At 31.6% G+C, this 20,096-nt stretch overlaps 1 protein-coding gene across 1 annotated transcript in view; it reads left to right on the plus strand.

The window, feature by feature from the left end:
- Window positions 1–10,280, plus strand: part of CSN4 (COP9 signalosome subunit 4) — a 56,069-nt gene extending 45,789 nt beyond the window's left edge. Inside the window, exons 8-9 of the mRNA XM_075379111.1 lie at window positions 3,788–3,988; window positions 9,984–10,280. Of these exons, the coding sequence (XP_075235226.1) occupies window positions 3,788–3,988; window positions 9,984–10,117 (335 nt within the window). The 3' untranslated portion in view covers window positions 10,118–10,280. The remainder of the gene's footprint in view (window positions 1–3,787; window positions 3,989–9,983) is intronic.
- Window positions 10,281–20,096: the final 9,816 nt, after the last annotated feature.

The raw sequence follows: 20,096 nt of genomic DNA on the forward strand, positions 1-20,096 counted from the left end.
TATAATTTCTGGGTTTGCTGTTGTCTGAATAGACATTTTCTCTATTTTGACTTCAGCCTGCTCTGATGCAGCTTCAGGTTTCTTCTCTGATTTAACCTCATTTTTGCTATTCTTGCGACTTAGTAGGTGGCTCATTGCTAAGTTGTATAGAACTTTTAGATTTGAAAGCATCTGTTTTCTTCTATGTCGATTTTAATCTGCTTTCTGTTGATGGTCGACTCTTCAATTTTTCATTAATGATATATTGACCATGCCTGCTAAAACTGGACTGAACTTGATGCTCTTCCTTTTCTTCACTTCCAAAGACAAAGGTTCTCCTGGACAAGGGTTTTTACATGGATTCTTGGCCGTAGACGATGTGGATGTAGAAATATACATAACCTATGGTACCTTCAGTCACTATTTTGGGCATCTCCTGGATCGTTGATTCTGCCTGGGTCCCCCAGTCAGCTGCCTCCCACAAAGTTAACCCGAGCCAGGGAATCAGGTACTGCCTGACCCACGATACCGACATCCCAGGGCTTGCACATAGCAGTAAGGGCTTCAATACCCTTACCCATTGGACAATCCCTGCCAAGGGTCGAAGACTCATGCTGAGTGGCACAAGACTTCAGGACAGCTAAGCTCACAGCAGCCCACCCTCAACCCGGCTCCACAACCAAGAAGAGGGATGAGCCCTCCCCATCCACCTTCTGCTCAGCATCGGCAAAACCAGATCACGGTTATACCTACCTTCCACCTCCTCGCCGCAAACAGTAAAACTGAGAAGTCACCAGCTTTGGACCACCAATCCTGTACTCCACATGGAACTCCTGAGCAAAACCATTGCCTCTTTGGCCAACATAAGTACCGAAGTACCATGTCATTTCCTGCCCCTGGACATATGCATAGATATTATTGCATGGATTTGCAGTTGAAATTTATCCAGGCATTATTATTTCATGAATTTGTAAAACTGTTAAGTCCAGTAGGGGATGGTCACTCCATGGTGCACAACCAGCGCACTTAGTGGAATGACTACAGATCTTTCCTGAGGTGTTAAATCACACCTCACATACATGCCAATAAACACATTTACGCATCTTCACTACAAGCGCAATAAAACGCATGCAAACAAAAATTAAAAATGCATTTTTCAATCCAACGCTCTCCTCAGGACATGCGTTGCACATTGCTATGTCTTGAATGTTCTTTAAACTTAAGTTTTCTGGCACTTTTTCAAATCTTGTTCCTGGTCTTTAGGGATCATTCCAAGGGCCCTGACAACTATTGGCACTATCTTTGTCTTTGTGCCCTACATTCTGCTGATCTCAATCTTGAGATTTTGAATTTTTTTTTTTTTGGGGATATTTGCAACACTTGGCACAGAGATGTCTATCAGCACTACATTTTGTTTTTTGTGATACTTCAGTACTATTTTGGGTTTGTTAGCTTTCATCTTTGATCTGTGTGTACTGGTATATCATATGTATACTTGTTTGTTACTACCTACTCTGGCATATGTTGTTACCATTTGTCTGTATTCAACAGTATACAATATTCTCTACATGGCCCTGTGAACATAATAACATATTTTATTATGTCTTTGCAGGTATTCATATTTCACCCACTGTGGGCAGCTGATATGAAATGATCTACTGTTCCAGAGTAAGTCTTGCACAGTCACAATTTCATCGAGAAACTGGTGAAATTAAAGGAAATTCATTACATAGTGATGAAATTGTTTACTGTCTGTCTTCATGGACTTTTCCATTAACTCTGCCCCAGGTCACCAGTAATTGCATATGTTTGCCTACTCTGTGCCACATGTGTACATTTGTACGGCCCTCTTTAAATACCTTATTCCATTTGACATTATTTTAATGATGATAACATATTAACATTTATCCCTGATAGCATATTCCTGATTTGTAAACTTATACAGCATTTCTCTTTACTAAAGAACAAATCACTTGCTAATTATTATCAATAGCTTTTAAAATTAATGTAAATGAACTACTTAAAAAAACACAAATTGCAAATGTATACTTCACAAATTAAATAAAATTTTATACAGAAAATTAACTTCTCAATAACAAATACAGCACACTGAAGCAAGATTCTGAATCATAAATACAACAATGTTTGAACATTTTTTTCATAGAGCTTTGCTGTCTGGGGGGATTTAAGCACAGGTTACTAATATTGTACAGTATTATAGCACTCCTAGGAATTAATGCTCTAATAATTTAAGAAATAACATCATAATACTGCAGGCAGACAATTACGCTTATTAACATTCTTTTTCTGTAATTGTTTCACGTGAAAGTACAACTAAATTGCTGTTGTGGAATGTTGGTAAATAATGTATTTAAATTTTCTCAAAATTAAATTGTCTCAATTTAACCCTAAGTTTTATTTGTTTATTGATAATTTAACAAAGTTATTTTACACCAAGGCTAAAAATCTGTGTTTTTCAACTCAATTTTTTTGTTTACCACACCCTATTTCATACAAAATAATGATGATACAATTATGGGACCCATTTTTTTAAATTTATCAGGTCAAAAACCATAAGAAACCACTAAATTCACTCCTTAATTTATCTTCCCAGAATTTCAGTAGGGGCTTCATTTCATAACGTTCAAAATAGTTGCTATATATTGGTGATTAAAATTTCAAAAAATTGTGTTCTGCGATCCAATTGTAACACCACAATATATCTGACAAAGGCCTACTTACTGTTAGGTAATAAAGCAAATTTTATGTTAAAATGATCGTAGAAAGAATTCAAATTGATACTGTCACTAACATAACACCAAGCAAGATGGTTGTGGTTACCTGTACTCACTTAAAAAAACATACATCATACAAAAAGTTTTCCATCAAAAAAAAAAGTGCAGTAATAAAATTATTTTAAAAATTGTGTTTATTTTTCTCTTTTTGTTGGGCTCTAAAGTACAGGCCATAGTATTGATACTGTGTAACTTCAAATTACTTAGGAATTATATAATTAGTGTTCTGCAAACTAGAAATTTTTTTTGAAAAATAGTGAGTTTTCTTATGGTAATAATTTAGAAATTGTAACCTTTTGCTTTTTTCAATTTAAAAAAAATTAATTTGCTTAAAATTATTTTATATCAGCTTAATAAAGCATTTCAGTTAACTGCTGGTAATTTTGAAAATTTTTGGTTAATTTCACTGAGAAATATAGCATAATTTTTCTAAAAAAAAAAACAAAATTAAGAAAATAGGTTTGATTTATATTTACTGAATTACATATGAGTAGTGTCATTGTGTCAAGCTTTATGTGGTATTTATAGTCTGTTTAATTTTGCTAGTTGGCAGCTCATAAGTAAGGAATAAAGCATAATTTTTATATTTATAATATGAGTATATTGTCGTATTGGTTTTGTGTAAATTGTTTTACTTCATTGGCATTTAAGTGCAATATTCAAAGACGGTAAACAAAAAAATATTTATTATGCGAGTGCTTCATTTTAATTTCACAATGGTACCCATTGTGTGAAAGTTTCTTGTATGAAATTAACATTGTGCAAAACTTACACGTCAGTAAACAAGAGTTGTTAATAAACAATCTGTGATGAATAATTGTTAATATTCATTGGGTTTTTTAATTTTTATTATTTTTTAGAGATTACCAAATATGATAAAACTAATGTTAACCTAGAAGAGTGCCTAAACCTCGTTTGTAAGTTAAAAAGTTGATTCTTTTTTTTAAATAGATTGCTTTCTTGTACTCTGTATCTGCCTGTTATTTTGTTAATTTTTTTTCTTTTAATATTAGGTTCTACTATTCTGGATCGAGCTGTGATAGAACATAATCTTTTAAGTGCAAGTAAACTATACAATAATATCACTTTTGAAGAGCTGGGAGCATTGCTAGAGATACCGCCTGCCAAGGCTGAAAAAATAGCCAGTCAGATGATTACTGAGGGTAGAATGAATGGGTATATTGATCAGATTGACTCTATTGTCCACTTTGAAAGTAAGAAAATATATTTTATCAGTTGTATATGTGTATGTAAGAAATATTCTCTAAAAAATGAAAAATTAAACCTTTGTGTATAAAATATTTCTTATTCAAATAATTTTTTTAAATAAATATTAAGTCAACTAAATAAATAAACTTCAGTAAGTATTTTAATCGGTGATTTTAGAGTAATTAATTCAGCGTCAAATAATGGGCAGGCAGGAGTAGGTTTCGTGATGAATAAGAAGATAGGGAGGAGAGTGGAGTATTTAAGACGCATAGCGATAGAATCATTGTAATAAGGATAAAATCAAAACCTAAACCGACAATGATTGTTAACGTCTATATGCCTACAAGCGCCCATGATGATGATGAGGTAGAGTGTGTATACGAAGAGATTGATAAAGCAATTAAACACGTAAAAGGAGATGAAAATTTAATAATAGTTGGAGATTGGAATGCAAGCATTGGAAAAGGCAAGGAAGGAAATATAGTGAGTGAATACGGGCTGGGCAAAAGGAATGAAAGAGGGGACCGACTTATAGAGTTTTGCACGAAGTATAATTTAGTAATTGCCAACACCCAATTTAAAAATCATAATAGAAGAATATACACTTGGAAAAAGCCAGGCGATACTGCAAGGTATCAGATAGATTATATCATGGTTAAGCAAAGATTTAGAAATCAACTCGTTGACTGCAAAACTTACCCTGGAGCAGACATTGATAGCGATCATAATTTGGTGATAATGAAATGTAGATTGGGTTTTAAAAACCTGAAGAAAAGGTGTCAGATGAATCGGTGGAATTTAGAGAAGCTTGAGGAAGAGGAGGTAAAGAAGATTTTTGAGGAGGACATCGCAAGAGGTCTGAGAAAAAAAGATAAGGTAGAAAATGTAGAAGAAGAATGGGAGAATGTTAAAAAGGAAATTCTTTAATCAGCAGAAGCAAACTTAGGCGGAATAAAGAGAACTGGTAGAAAACCTTGGGTTTCAGACGATATGTTGCAGCTGATGGATGAACGTAGAAAATATAAGAATGCTAGTGATGAAGAAAGTAAAAGGAACTATCGGCAATTAAGAAATGCTATAAACAGGAAGTGCAAACTGGCGAAAGAAGAGTGGATTAAAGAAAAGTGTTCAGAAGTGGAAAGAGAAATGAACATTGGTAAAATAGACGGAGCATACAGGAAAGTTAAGGAAAATTTTGGGGTACATAAATTAAAACCTAATAATGTGTTAAACAAAGATGGTACACCAATATATAATACGAAAGGTAAAGTCGATAGATGGGTGGAATATATTGAAGAGTTATACGGAGGAAATGAATTAGAAAATGGTGTTATAGAGGAAGAAGAGGAAGTTGAGGAGGATGAAATGGGAGAAACAATACTGAGATCTGAATTTAAGAGAGCATTAAAAGATTTAAATGGCAGAAAGGCTCCTGGAATAGACGGAATACCTGTAGAATTACTGCACAGTGCAGGTGAGGAAGCGATTGATAGATTATACAAACTGGTGTGTAATATTTATGAAAAAGGGGAATTTCCGTCAGACTTCAAAAAAAGTGTTATAGTAATGATACCAAAGAAAGCAGGGGCAGATAAATGTGAAGAATACAGAACAATTAGTTTAACTAGTCATGCATCAAAAATCTTAACTAGAATTCTATACAGGAGAATTGAGAGGAGAGTGGAGGAAGTGTTAGGAGAAGACCAATTTGGTTTCAGGAAGAGTATAGGGACAAGGGAAGCAATTTTAGGCCTCAGATTAATAGTAGAAGGAAGATTAAAGAAAAACAAACCAACATACTTGGCGTTTGTAGACCTAGAAAAGGCATTCTATAGGATAAGGATAACGTAGACTGGAATAAAATGTACAGCATTTTAAAAAAATTAGGGTTCAAATACAGAGATAGAAGAACAATTGCTAACATGTACAGGAACCAAACAGCAACAGTAACAATTGAATAACATAAGAAAGAAGCCGTAATAAGAAAGGGAGTCCAACAAGGATGTTCCCTATCTCCATTACTTTTTAATCTTTACATGGAACTAGCAGTTAATGATGTTAAAGAACAATTTAGATTCGGAGTAACAGTACAAGGTGAAAAGATAAAGATGCTACGATTTGCTGATGATATAGTAATTCTAGCCGAGAGTAAAAAGGATTTAGAAGAAACAATGGACGGCATAGATGAAGTCCTACGCAAGAACTATCGCATGAAAATAAACAAAACAAAAGTAATGAAATGTAGTAGAAATAACAAAGATGGACCACTGAATGTGAAAATAGGAGGAGAAAAGATTATGGAGGTAGAAGAATTTTGTTATTTGGGAAGTAGAATTACTAAAGATGGACGAAGCAGGAGCGATATAAAATGCCGAATAGCACAAGCTAAACGAGCATTCAGTAAGGAATATAATTTGTTTACATCAAAAATTAATTTAAATGTCAGGAAAAGATTTTTGAAAGTATATGTTTGGAGTGTCGCTTTATATGGAAGTGAAACTTGGACGATCGGAGTATCTGAGAAGAAAAGATTAGAAGCTTTTGAAATGTGGTGCTATAGGAGAATGTTAAAAATCAGAAAAATGTTAAAAGAAGAGACAGACTTATAGGCTACATACTAAGGCATCCTGGAATAGTCGCTTTAATATTGGAAGGACAGGTAGAAGGGAAAAATTGTGTAGGAAAAATTGTGTAAAACAAATTGTTAGGGATCTAGAATGTAGAGAGTATACTGAAATGAAACGACTAGCACTAGATAGGGAATCTTGGAGAGCTGCATCAAACCAGTCAAATGACTGAAGACAAAAAAAAAGTATTTAATCAACTATTTAACATTAGCCACTAATAAATACCAACACATGCATTGAAACTGTATCAATAAAATCTTTAGACTTTAGTAATAATAACACCTAGTGTGATATTTACTTTGGTGATACTCAGGAATCTGTTGATTAATCGTGGCTTGGCGTTGGTGTTCGGCATGCTACTTTCTCAAATATTACTGGCATTATAGGTGTTATGGGGTTTCAAGCAGTTGCAGTTGAATATTTTACCTGATCTGATAATGGGTCCCTGATATCAGTTTTATTACAAAAATATATAAAAAAGAAATAATTAACTTTATTAAATCTCTTTGAAATTTTATATTTTATAAAAATAAGAGTTGAAAAAACTTTTAGTAATTGTTAGTCATAAATACATTATATAAGGTCTGCTTGAAAATTGTCCAACAGTATATTTTTTTAAAGGATTTGAATGCAAGAAGTAAAAAATAGTAGAGCACAGTACCTAATACTCTTGTGTGCTGTTTTGTAACCTCATAGATTGTCTCAGTTACTGCCCTGCAGTCATTGTTTTTGGTGATAGTGTAACAGGTGTTTGTTACATTTTTATTTTAGACATAATGACAGAATACATGAACAACAATGTTATTATATAAAATTGTGCTAAAACCTTGGTGTTACTCTAATTGAAACAGTTCTTAAGATTGAGCAGGTTTCTGGGAATAAAGCTATGATGATGTAAATTAAAGAGTAGTATAACCATTTTCTAAATGGCCAAACTTCAGTTGAGAGTGGACAGTGTTCTGGTCAGATGTCGGCAACCAAAAATCCAATTCTCAACAACGAGCATAGCTTGATAAAGAAAAATCATCAGCAGGACATCTGAAAAATTATTGATATTAGGATTATATATATATACTATATATTTTTAAATATCTAAAAATAAAAATTTAATCTAGGATCAAAAAGTCAAAAAACTTTTTAAAAATTACCATTTATTTAACTGAATCAGATTATTCTATAAAAAAATTGACTTGGCTACTTTTAAAAACGAATATCCTTTGATCAATTTTTGAGATTTTAATTTTAATGTTTATTACAATTTATTTGAATGCAGTATGCTACATAAAATAAATTGATAATTGTTTAAATTCACTTTATTTTCTGCCCAACTGTTGATAAAAATTGGCCAAGTTACAGCAAAAAATCCTGAACACATTTTTTTTTTACACATAGGGATCATTGATACCAGATTCCAAGAAAAACAAAAATCAAGTTCTTTGTAAAAGAATTTGATTATTTTTGTTTAAGCATTCAGAGAAAAATTATTTTCATTTTAATATTATATTTATATAATATTTGCAAACTTAAAATATAATACTTAGCGTTGTTGGTTTAATTATAGAAGTATTTTACTGCCATGAAGATTTATATCTGAAATAAAAAGTATAAATTAATACATACCATATACATAATTAAAAGAGTTGTTTAAGTAAATAACTTCACTTATTTAAAAACAATATTATTTTACACTTAGATAATTTTGATCAGAATCTTGCATTCTTCATCAAATGTATAAATGCTACTGTAGTACTAATAATTGTGCTGAATATTATTAATTTTATATTTTTCTATACTCAAAATACTAATCAATGGATTTGTGTGCATGTAATTATTTGTTATATTATTGTTATAATTATGTGGGTCAATCAATTTGAAGTGACCCAACGGTGGTTGCTTGACCAATTAAAAAAAAAGGAAATTACCCACTTGTTTCCTACATGTTTCAGGACCTTTAAACTATTTTTTTAACTTTTTTATTTAAACAGTTTACCTGTGTACCACTATTGTTATGGTGCGCACACCTATTTTTGTGATTATAAGGGTTAATAGAAAAAATCATAATTAAAAAACTACTGGTCATGGAAGGATGAAACAAAAAGCAATGCATTCACAACCTCATTCTGCTGCTCTAACTCTAGAATTAATCCAGATTTTTTGGAAGGGAGTAAATGTTCCACCCACTGTACAACCCAGACCTTGCACTGAACAATTACCACCTGTTCCACTACCTGAAGGAATTTCTCGGTGGTTAGTGGTTTGACACTGATGAAGAAGTGAAAACAATGGTTAAAGACTGGTTGTTTTCACAGGCAGCTGATTTCTATGATGTGGGCATAAACAATTTAGTAAAACACCATTATAAATGTTTAAACAAACAAGGTAACTATGTAGAAATGTAGGATAACGTGTAAAGAGTGAAATAAAAAAAGTTTTTGACAATATCTTTACTAGTTTCGTTTGTATTAAAAAACAGACTTTATATCACCTCCTTCACTATACTCTTATTCAATCTTCTTGTGAGCTTTTGTTTTCCTAGCACAGCTGATTTTACTTTTTTTATTTTCTTGAAGTTGTTTTCCATTAAAGAAGATTTTAACAGACCAGAAAAAGGTGTTAGTCCTTTTAATATAAAGTCTTTAGTCCAACATTAGGAGACAATATTAGAACTATATGCTGGATGATAAAGACTTCCCACTCTAATTTGATGATCATATCTTGAATTTGTTGCAACATGGGGACAAGTGTTGTGTTGAAGAATCACTCATTTTTCCACATTGTTTTGGGCAAATATCTGGTTTCAGATCTTTTTCTAGCAGTTCCGAATAATTTGGCATTGTTAGCAGTACACTGACATTCCAAATAACATCAGTGAAGTAGGACCTTTCATGTCTCAGAATACATGAATTGCTTCTTTTATAGCTGTATTTCTAAAATTAAACTTTTTTTTTTTAATAGCCTTTCATCAATAAATTCTACTTATCTGTAAATTTACAGTGAATATCATAGAAGTTTCAGTATTATTTAATTTTTTCAGTTTTTTTAGTTTATATGTGTATGAGAACAAATTGTGTTTTCACTTGAATTATTATTTTAATTATCACCCTTTAAATAGTCTATTTCCTCAATAGTTTAGGAGTTCATCTTGGTCAGACTCAGAATTCAACATTCCTGAATTAGTGTTTTAAATTGAATATCTTCTAACAAAGTATACTGGTAGCATGGATTAATGAATTTTTGTTCACATAAAAAAACCTTTGAAATTTAAGGTGTAGATTATTGTAAAGTTTAGGTTTATAGGCTTTAGTGTGATTAGTATTAAGAAAATTGTTAAAGATTAATATTTTATACCATTTCTTTCCAATCTCTTTTTCAGCACGAGAAGTCTTGCCAGCGTGGGACAAACAAATACAGTCTTTATGTTACCAAGTAAATCAAATTATAGAAAGAATAACTAATATTGAGGGCGAGTGGATATCAAGAGCACTAGAAGAGCAAATGGTTCATTAAGTTGAATTACGGAGAAAGTTTTGTTCTAAATGATTAACTTATTTATTTTCATGTATATTGAGGAATTTTCTATTTTGGTTTATTTCAGTTTCCAAAATTATTGATTGCTTATTTAAATTAATAAATTTATCCTAAAATAAATCTTCATGTTTTAAAATACTTATTTATCTTGTGTTTATTTTTTAGTATTTATTTACTTTGGGTTTGAACTGTTGCCACATACTCTGGTCAAAAAAGGGCTTTTTGGAAAGAGTAAAGATGGAAGTTCATCTTAGTGTACTCAAAATTCATTATGTTACCTAACCAAATCTTGCAATGTTTACTGAAGTTAGTTGTTTTTTTTTTTTTTCAAATTTTGGGCCTAAAGTAAATAATGAAGGGCTTAGGGTAACAGGTCTGTTTTACCTTTTAACTCTTAGGTACTAGTACTACTTGCTTATAAAAACAAATTGGACTGTTATCAAGTGTCCTTCATTAAAAAAAATGGCTGCGAAATTGTAAAATTTTGAAAATGTCTCATTTTTGGGGCCCAAAAACCACCATGTCGGACAGGTGGCAAAAATCTGAAATTTTTACAGCAGTAAGTACTTTTTATATTCTTTAAGACCATATAAAATTTATTTTATTACTCAAAGGAGTTGATGACTAATGAAGCCTTCTAAACCGCTAAAAACACTGTTCCTTCTAACCATGAACAATTTATCTAAAAAATTCACAGCATGCATTTTTTTCAGATTATAATGTAGGGCTACTATACAAAATATTTTGATACGTCTATAAAAAGATAGCTTATATTTTAGATCAGTGGTTCCCAAACTTTTCCAAGTTGTGACGCCCTTTCCAAGTTGCGGCATCCTTTTTCAATTAAAACTTTTCCATGGCGCACTACTCTAAGTAAAAATAAATATAGCTTGTGTATCTTCACTATTTTTTTACTTCACTAACATTAAATTAATAATTATAAATGTCTGGTTCAATTAATTATGAAGCTTTTACAATATTTCACAGCATCCCTGTGAAGAGGCTGGGACGATGAGGCACACAGTTTGATAATCATTGTTTTAGATAGTTTGTTACTTAAAGTTTGACTCATACACACAAACTCATGTTTAAACATGAAAGTGAACAGACATGCATGGACATGAATGTTTGCGTAAAACTAAATGTAAATATTGTGAAGGCTCAGTTACTGTTTTGATTTCAATGTGTGTTATGTTGTATTGTTGCTAGTGTTAATACTGCGGTTAGGTAATGTACACTAGTTTATAAAGTAATTTTTTTAGCAGTGAACTTCTCTTTTATGCAATAACTTTTATTTTTAATTTTATTAATTAGAGAAATTTTTATTTTAGCTATAGAAAAAATGGAATAAGACAAAGTGAGGTGCAATTGGTAGTTTTATAATTTATACTAACTATATTATTATTGTAAGAACTGTTGCTTTTTATAAAAACAGATTATGGAGTGTTCCATTTGGCATCCACACTGAAACAGTACGTCACAAATTGACTTCCAATAGAAGATCTTCAGTATTGCACAATACTGAAGATTCCACGATATTTTAGTTTACTGAACAGCAAATAACATTGATATCTTTAAGTGGATGTACTGAAACAAGAAAATATCTGTACTTTTCATAAAACCAAATATTTAGATAAATATTTTTATATTAATGGGAAAAGTTGCTGTGATTCATTTAGCTGTCACACTGAACGGGTTAAGAAATCTTATTGACACTCTCAACAAGCAATCCAAATTTAAAATTAATTTCAGGCAGAGCATTTTGTATAAAATGCTTAAACAAAATATAAAAACTACAAGATGATACAGAAGCGAACTCGAATGTCAAGATTTATTTGAGCCTTAATGTGGTATAGTCAAGTGTAAATAAAGCTTATTCAACACTTGGCATTTCCCCCTGATAAAGTTCAAAAATGATCAAACAGCCCAAAGGAACCAATTTAAAAAAAATAAAGTTAAAAAATAGCCAGTCAGTTACCAGTAAATTAAATGATTCCTTTGATTTAAATATTTATACAGAAGAAACCAGTTTAGTACCACAAAATAATGCTGATTTAGGTAGGGAATATGAAGAATTAATCATTAAAATAAAGAATAAAATGAAAACAATTACTTCAACCTAGGAAAAAATTAATATTTTAAGTTTATTACCGAGCAGCTGGCACATTCAAAAAATTCAAGTAAGTGTTAGTCAGTATTTAGCTTGTCAACCCAAACAGTTAATTAAAACAAGTGGAATTTTGCCGCAAATCAGCAAAAAATACCCAGTCACTTAATTGATGAAAATGTTATTAAATGTATCCAAGATTTTAACCAGAATGATGAGCACTGCTGAATGATGCCAGTCAAGAAGGATTACGTCTCTGTAAGGCATGCTGATGGGAAGAAAATTAATATTCAAAAAAGGCTTATCTTATGTAACTTAAAGGAATTGTACACAGCCTTCAAAGAAAAGAAAATTTAAAAATTGGTTTTTCAAAATTTACTGATTTAAGACCTAAATTTTATGTTCTGGCTGGTGGGTCAGGAATTCACACACACTTTCTCATCTCTCTCTCTCTGTGTGTGTCATCCAACAAAATGTAAAACGTTTGTTATCAGCTTTAAAAATGAAATTTGATTATAAAATTCTCCTTTCAACCATGGTATGTGACATAACAAAATGAAACCTGCATGTTGTCACAGTGTGAAAAATGCCCAGGCACTAATGAAATACTAATATTACTGCAAGAGAACTTGGATGATTTTGATTCATTATTTCCAAACAGTGGGTTTCTATTGACCATTGTGAACTACTCAAATTCTTCCATTTCAAGAGTACTTAGATAACTTACTGAAAATTTAAGTAATCTAAAAAGCATGATTTGCAAAGAAGCAACCTAATTTCCTTAATATTAAAAAGGAAAACTTTGAGAGTGAATGTATTGTAATTGGAGACTTCTCCCAAAATTTCACTTTTGTGATATAGGATGAGGTCCAGTCATAACACTGGTCAAAAACTTATGCCACAGTACATCCATTTCTCATATATTTTAAAAAAAGAAGGAAAATTACAAAGCCGAAGCTACTGTGTGATTAGCGAGTACTTGAAGCACAATACTACATCATTTTTCTACTTCCAAAAGCAAGTTATAAAATAAAAACACTGTTACCAAAAGTTAAACAATTTTTTTTATTTTTCTGATTGCTTCTCAGCTTAGTATAAAGATAAAAAAGATTTCATAAATTTGTGCTACCATCAAGAAGATTTTGAAATTGCTGTTGAATGGCATTTTTTTGCCTCGTACCATGGAAAAGGATCATGTGATGATATCGGTGGAACTGTAAAAAGGACTGTGATTAAAACAAGCCTTAAAAGGACAGTCAACAATTAAATAGTTCCACTTTCTGAAATGTACAATTATTCCAAAGACAATATTAGAAATATAACATTTATTTTCTGCTCTAATAAAGATGTTCAAGAGACTGAAGAATACCTCAGTTCTTGTCAGGTAATCACAGTAGTCTCTTGAAGTCAAAATTCGTGAAAATGAAGAGGAATATCAAACACACTTTTTCCATGTGCAGGGTCTTGGTACTTCATTCAAGAAATCATTGAGGGATAAGCAAACATGGTTTCAACTGAAAAATATTTTAAAGATTCTCATGCTTTCAGTGCTTTTACTATCAACTACTGGAAGAGGATACAACATTACACCAAAGACGAATGAGACATTACACCAGTTTTACTCAATAAAGAAATAGCAAGTTATGTTAAGTTTGTTATCAAAAAGTGCAAGATTTATTCATAATTTCCATTAGCCAGGAGTAAAATAAGGTAAAAGTGAACTGAACAACTTGTTAATGTATTTGAATTATCATTTTGTAATTGACTATTTATTAATTATCAATTTATTCATTCTAAATGAGTTTAGTTGTAATTTTTATAATCTGAAAATATTCATAACATGGTATTTTTGGATACGTTGTTTATGGTTAAAAGGAATGGTGTTTTAAGCAGTTTTGTTGGCTTCATTACTCATCAACAAGTACAATGAGGCAGAGAATTGTCTCAGCTACACCAGTAGAAGATGATTGACACCTACCCAACAATTCAGGGGTCGGGGGCCCATCAATACACAGTCCACTTTAGTGAGGACCCAACTGCCACCAAGGGGAAGCTCAGCATGATTGATACCAATGGACAGGTTGCAATTTCCTGACTACAACTTGACCCAAACCGACATCACCAGAGACCAGCAATTGAAATCAACAGTGCTTCTCAGAGCTATGTCATCAAATACACAAATGGCCCTTTTTAGAGCTGTCACTACAAAATCCCAAACAATCCTTTTTAGGGCTACCACAAATTTATGACAATACATACCAAACCATAATTACCACATACATACCATAATTTGTGACATTACATACATATATACAGTAGTAATTAATCTAGTGGCATTATTTTTTTCCATTTAGTACCATTTTTTTCTTTTACAAAAATATTTTTTATTAATAACAAACAGTTGTAGTTAACGTAATTTCTGTATTTGGTGGTTCTTTATTAATTTTGATTAACATTTATATTTACTTTGAGCATCATAATCAAAAAGGTTGTAGCTAATCTTATATAAGGACACTATTTACTCCTGAATCTGGCATAACCATTCTAAAGAAACTAGCACTTTATACCAGATTTACTAAGGATGCAGGAGTGAAATGGTTTCCCAGTGTCCTCTTCACAAAGTTCAAATATACATATATATTGCTGCATCAGTATACCAAACCCACTGAAATATAGGGTATAAAGTGAAATGGACCATTTCACTTTAAAAATTTGTTTATTAATTATCAAAATTAAATATTAGCCACCTTAATGAAATAATAAAACTCTCCATTGGAAAGTTGTTTTTCAGTTCTTAGACTTCCTCAGGCTTAATTTTTCATTATTGTAATTATTATTACTATTATTAACCCAAGAGTAGTCATGATAGATTCTTGGTTGCATGTTTGATTTACCTCCACATTTTTTTTACGTGAAATACTACTTATAAATGTAATAATTAAGGGATATACTAGTGTCGTTTAAAAGTACTTAATTGACAAAGATGGCTAAAGTATGTAGATGACTAAATGACACCTACAAGCCTATGATTCCATTTTAAAGGCGTTTTCCCCTTTGTTTTTGACAGAAAAAAGTTGGCTGTCGAATTTAAATGTCTAAGATAATGAACATTCAAGATATCCAAAGACCCGTACAATTGACAAAATCATTGCAAGGCAAACCAAAAACAGAGTCTAAAGAACACTTCTCAGGAGTGTATAGAATTACCTAAATGTAATTTTTCAATGTTTTATAACAGTAGGTCAGTAAATCTAAGACTTTTTAGCTCTACGACTCCCAAAAAGTAAAAAAAAATGTATAATTAATATATTCCAACCCCCCCCCCCCCAACCGTAAACCCAATGAAACCTAGGTAAAATTGTGTTGACAGTAGCAGGTATGAACATGTTTGTATGAAGTGTACAAACAAACAATTTACAGATTCCAACTTGATGTGTATGTGCTCCTTGTAATTTGGTCTCAAACATAATATTTGCTGTGAGAGCATCATGTTAGAACATATGATACATTTGAACATGTCGAGCTCGTGGTAGTATAAAAGAGGTGTAAGAAATTGCAGAATATCAGTTTAGTTTCGAATGTGAGGTATGCGTCTGGTGCCTTTATTTAAAAGTGTAGTTGCATTGAAAATAATAATTGAAGTTTCAGGTTTTTAGAGTGCCTTCAAACAGTGAAACTGTATTTTTTTTCAGTTAGATTCTTATGCAAAATGATTAATTTGTGGAACAAAAGTGAGCCATCTATATATAATGAATCGATTGGTAAAAATACAAGATTGTACAATGAAATTGATTTAAATTATGATTTTACCTAATTGGATGGAAAGCCACAGTCAAAATACTTTAAATAATAAATAAGGCTAAAAATAATAACAAATAAAATAAATAAATAAAATAATAAGGCTTTAAATAATAAATTCTTTCAAATCCTCTCCAGTGAAAGATGTAACCATCAAATTTAATTTTACATTTGGAAATGAAACATTTAGATCATAAAAGCAAACCCTTGGAATTTCTCAAAAGAAAATTACTAGTTAGATAAATAAAGAAGCTTCTATTTGTAAATCAATAACTGATGAAATTACAATTGAAGCATCTTATCTCATACAATTAAGAATACCTAATATGTCCAAACCCCATAAATTACAGAAAACCTCATATTGCCTGCCAAATTGATATGGTCAGTGTTTTAATTAGCGTGGAAGAAGCAAAAAAATTAAACATATTTCGCTTTCTAATGACATGGGTGCTGATGTTCGCAATTGGATAATTCAGCAAGTTAGTTCAAGTGAATCTTATAATATTCAATTTGACGAATTCAGATGGGGCAAATATCTCAGTTCTTATGTTGTGTGATGTGTGAATGTGAAAGGGACAGATAAATCAAATAAAGTATTTTGTTTTGCAAATCAATACCTGGTCAAGTAACAAAATATCTTTTTGATGTTTTTTATGAAGCTACTAAAAACTATAATATTGAATGTACAAAAAGTATTGCAGTGTGTAGTGATAGTGCAAAGGCGATACAGGAAAGAAAAGTCGATTTCGAAAAACAGTAAAGATTGTCTTATATCAATGGTGGAATGAACGCACTGCTCCATTCTCAGACTTGCTCTGCCACAAAAAATATATCAGAAAATCTCAAACAGATTCTTTGTAAAGCTGTAAAAATGGTTAATTTTATTAAAAGTTGACCGTTACAGAATAGGCTGTTGCTAAATTATGCGATAAAATGGCAAAAAGAAAAAATCTCTTCTTTTTCACACAGAAGTCAGAAGGTTATCGCAGGGGAAATTGTTAAACTGGTTATTGGAATTGCAAGATGAATTAATATTGTTCCCAGATAAATAAACACCATTCTCAATATTTTTACAGAATGTGTATATGTTGCTGTTGGCTTACTTAGGTGATGTATTTTTGTGTTTAAACAACTTGAATGTGAATTTACAAAGATGTGATAAAAACATTTTATTAACAACAAAAAAAGTTCATGCTTTCTTTAAGTTCATGTTTCATAATAGTATGGTAAACATGCAGATCCATTTACTTATTCTGTCGCTAGATGGCTCTTAACATTCTGGAACACTGGCTTAACATTTTTTTTGTAATTGGGGATGAAAACAAGACAAACCGAATGTTCTGGTTTTCACCCTCAGTCAAATGATTAAATGCTGTACTCGTGTTAGTTAACCCAAAAATATTTGGGTATACAGTGGGTTGGCTATATGAGCCGTTGCATACTGTTGTAATGAGTTCTATTATACAGTAATACAGTACTATATAAAGTTACACAGTTATACAATGAGTATAAAGTAAGTGAGTTTTATTATGCGAGGGATATCTCTAGTAAAGACCACTGGGAAAAATCTCTCCTAAAGGTTGGCAAATCTGTGTCATTCATGGCCACGCTAGTAATGTACACACTGCATTGTTGTCTGTAAGTTGTCATGTTGTGGTATCTTTGATTATGTGTAAGTTATTACGTTATAAAATGAATAGGAAAATCGATGTTGCCGCAAATTGTGAACTATATGGAATCTTACATTTTTTAAACTATCAAAACGTTAAGCTGGCTGAAATTCATAGGTAGTTGGCTGCTATGTACAATGATAATGTAATGAATAGAAGAAATGTCTGAAAATGTTAAGAAATAACAGAATTAATGTGCATGGTGAGGAATGTTCGGGGAGGCCCTTGATAATCACCAAGGACTTGTTGAAACGCATCGATGATGAAATCTGAAAAAATTGTCGCTCAACGATTTCCAACCTGGCCCTTCTTTTTCCAGATGTTTCAAGAGCTGTTATTGGTCGCATTGTTCATGACCATTTAGGCTTCAGAAAGGTTTGTGCACATTGGATGCTGCATGTCTTAATGGAACGCACAAAAAAAATCCAAATATTATCTGCTTTGGAATTTTTGATGCGCTACACAGAAAAAGGTGATGGGTTCCTTAATTCAATTGTTACCGGCGATGAAACATGGATTTTGTATTACACGCCAGAGAAAAAATGACCATCAAGTGAATGGTATCATCCTCAATCAACAGACCAACAAAGGTGATCCACAGCCATTTAAATGCAAATTGATTGCTACAGTCTTTCAGGATTGGTTTGGCATACTGCTGGTTGATTTCGTGCCATGTGGAACAACTATAAATGCTTACTGTGAAACTACATAAGTTACATCACAACATTCAAAATTGATGACGTGGATGGCTGATCAACAGCATCGTCCTGCTACACAATAATGCAAATTCACATGTTGCGGGCCCAACACGTGATTTGCTGAGAAGATTTGGATGGAAATTTACGATCACCCACCATATAGCCTGGATTTAGCTCCTGATTGCCATTTGGGAAATTGAAAGAATTTTTGAGTGGTAAGCAATTTGTAGGTGGCAATGAACTTAAAAATGCTGTTAATCAGTGGCTAAATGGACTGGCAGCAGAAGAATACGAAGAGGGTATATTGAAGCTGGTATATCGCTACGATAAATGTCTTAATTTATGTGGCGATTATATATAGAAGTAGCGTAGTTTAAGAGAAATAAAAAGTATTTATAAAGTTTTCAGAATAAATTTTTTTTACAATGAAACAGTCTTTATTTTAGAGACAACCTCTCATATAAAATAAGTGAGTTCTATTTTTGCAGTATGTCTAATAAGTTATTTATTGATGATTCAGACTGTGATCTGGATTTTCCTGTCTGTGATAATGAAAATAGTTGTAGCAGTAATGAAGAGAATGTGATTAACAAAACAAAGAAATGGAAACAAAATTTTTAAAATTGGAAACAGATTCGTGTTAATGATAATGCAAATAGTTTTTAGCAGTAGTGAAGAGATTGTGATTAACAAAACAAAGAAACGGAAACAAAATTATAAAAATTTGAAACAGAATGCTACAAAATATAATCTTAAGTGGACAACCTTATTTTTCCAAAAAGGGTAAACTTATGCCTGAATATAAAGCTGTAGACTGTAAATGCTTATTTAAATAAGTTTACATCATCATTAAAAATGAAACTATTTACATATTTCAATGATTTGATTGGGAAAAATTTACAAGATTCTTATTTATATGGTCTTATAAAATTATTCAAGATACATAGATGACATCCTGATTTAGTTATGAAGAGACAAGGTATTATTGGTGATCCGAAAAATGTAGTAATTCTGGAAAAACGAAATAATCATTTTAACTGCTTTATTAATCTATACTGTAAAGAATTTTACATGCAAGGCTGCATTTTGTAGTCTACATGGAATTAAAAAAGCCAGAGGAGAAAGATTAGCTGCATACAAAAGAGTTGGAAACATTCCTCAAATAGACAATAGAAGGAAATATCAGGATTCAAGTGGAAATAAAAAGCCAGAAGTTGTAGATCAGATCAAAATTCACATACAATCTTTTCCAGCTCATAAACCTCATTACTCTAGAAAAACCTGTCAGAAATGATTTCTGTCATCAGAGTTATCTGTTAAAAAAATTCACTCCTTGTATTTGAGGAAATATGAACCAAAAAACTTTGAAAATATTAATGCAGACTACAAATTACATACAAGTATTACAATGAACTACTCAGAACTAACTTTAATATTTCATTTGGAAAATCATAATGTGATGCTTGTCCTATTTGTGACAAATTGAAAATTATAATAAATAATGCAAATGACAACTATTTAAAACAAAAACTTGAAAATGATAAACCAATACATTTAGCTAAAGCAGAAGAGTTTTATCCTGAGTTTTATTCTTTTGCTAGCAAGCTTGCAAAAGAAGATTCATCTATTATGTTTCAATGATCAACACAATTTGCCCCTTCCCATTCTACCAGTAGCCGACATTT

This window comes from Lycorma delicatula, chromosome 1, assembly GCF_047948215.1.
Source record: "Lycorma delicatula isolate Av1 chromosome 1, ASM4794821v1, whole genome shotgun sequence".
NCBI lineage: Eukaryota > Metazoa > Arthropoda > Insecta > Hemiptera > Fulgoridae > Lycorma > Lycorma delicatula.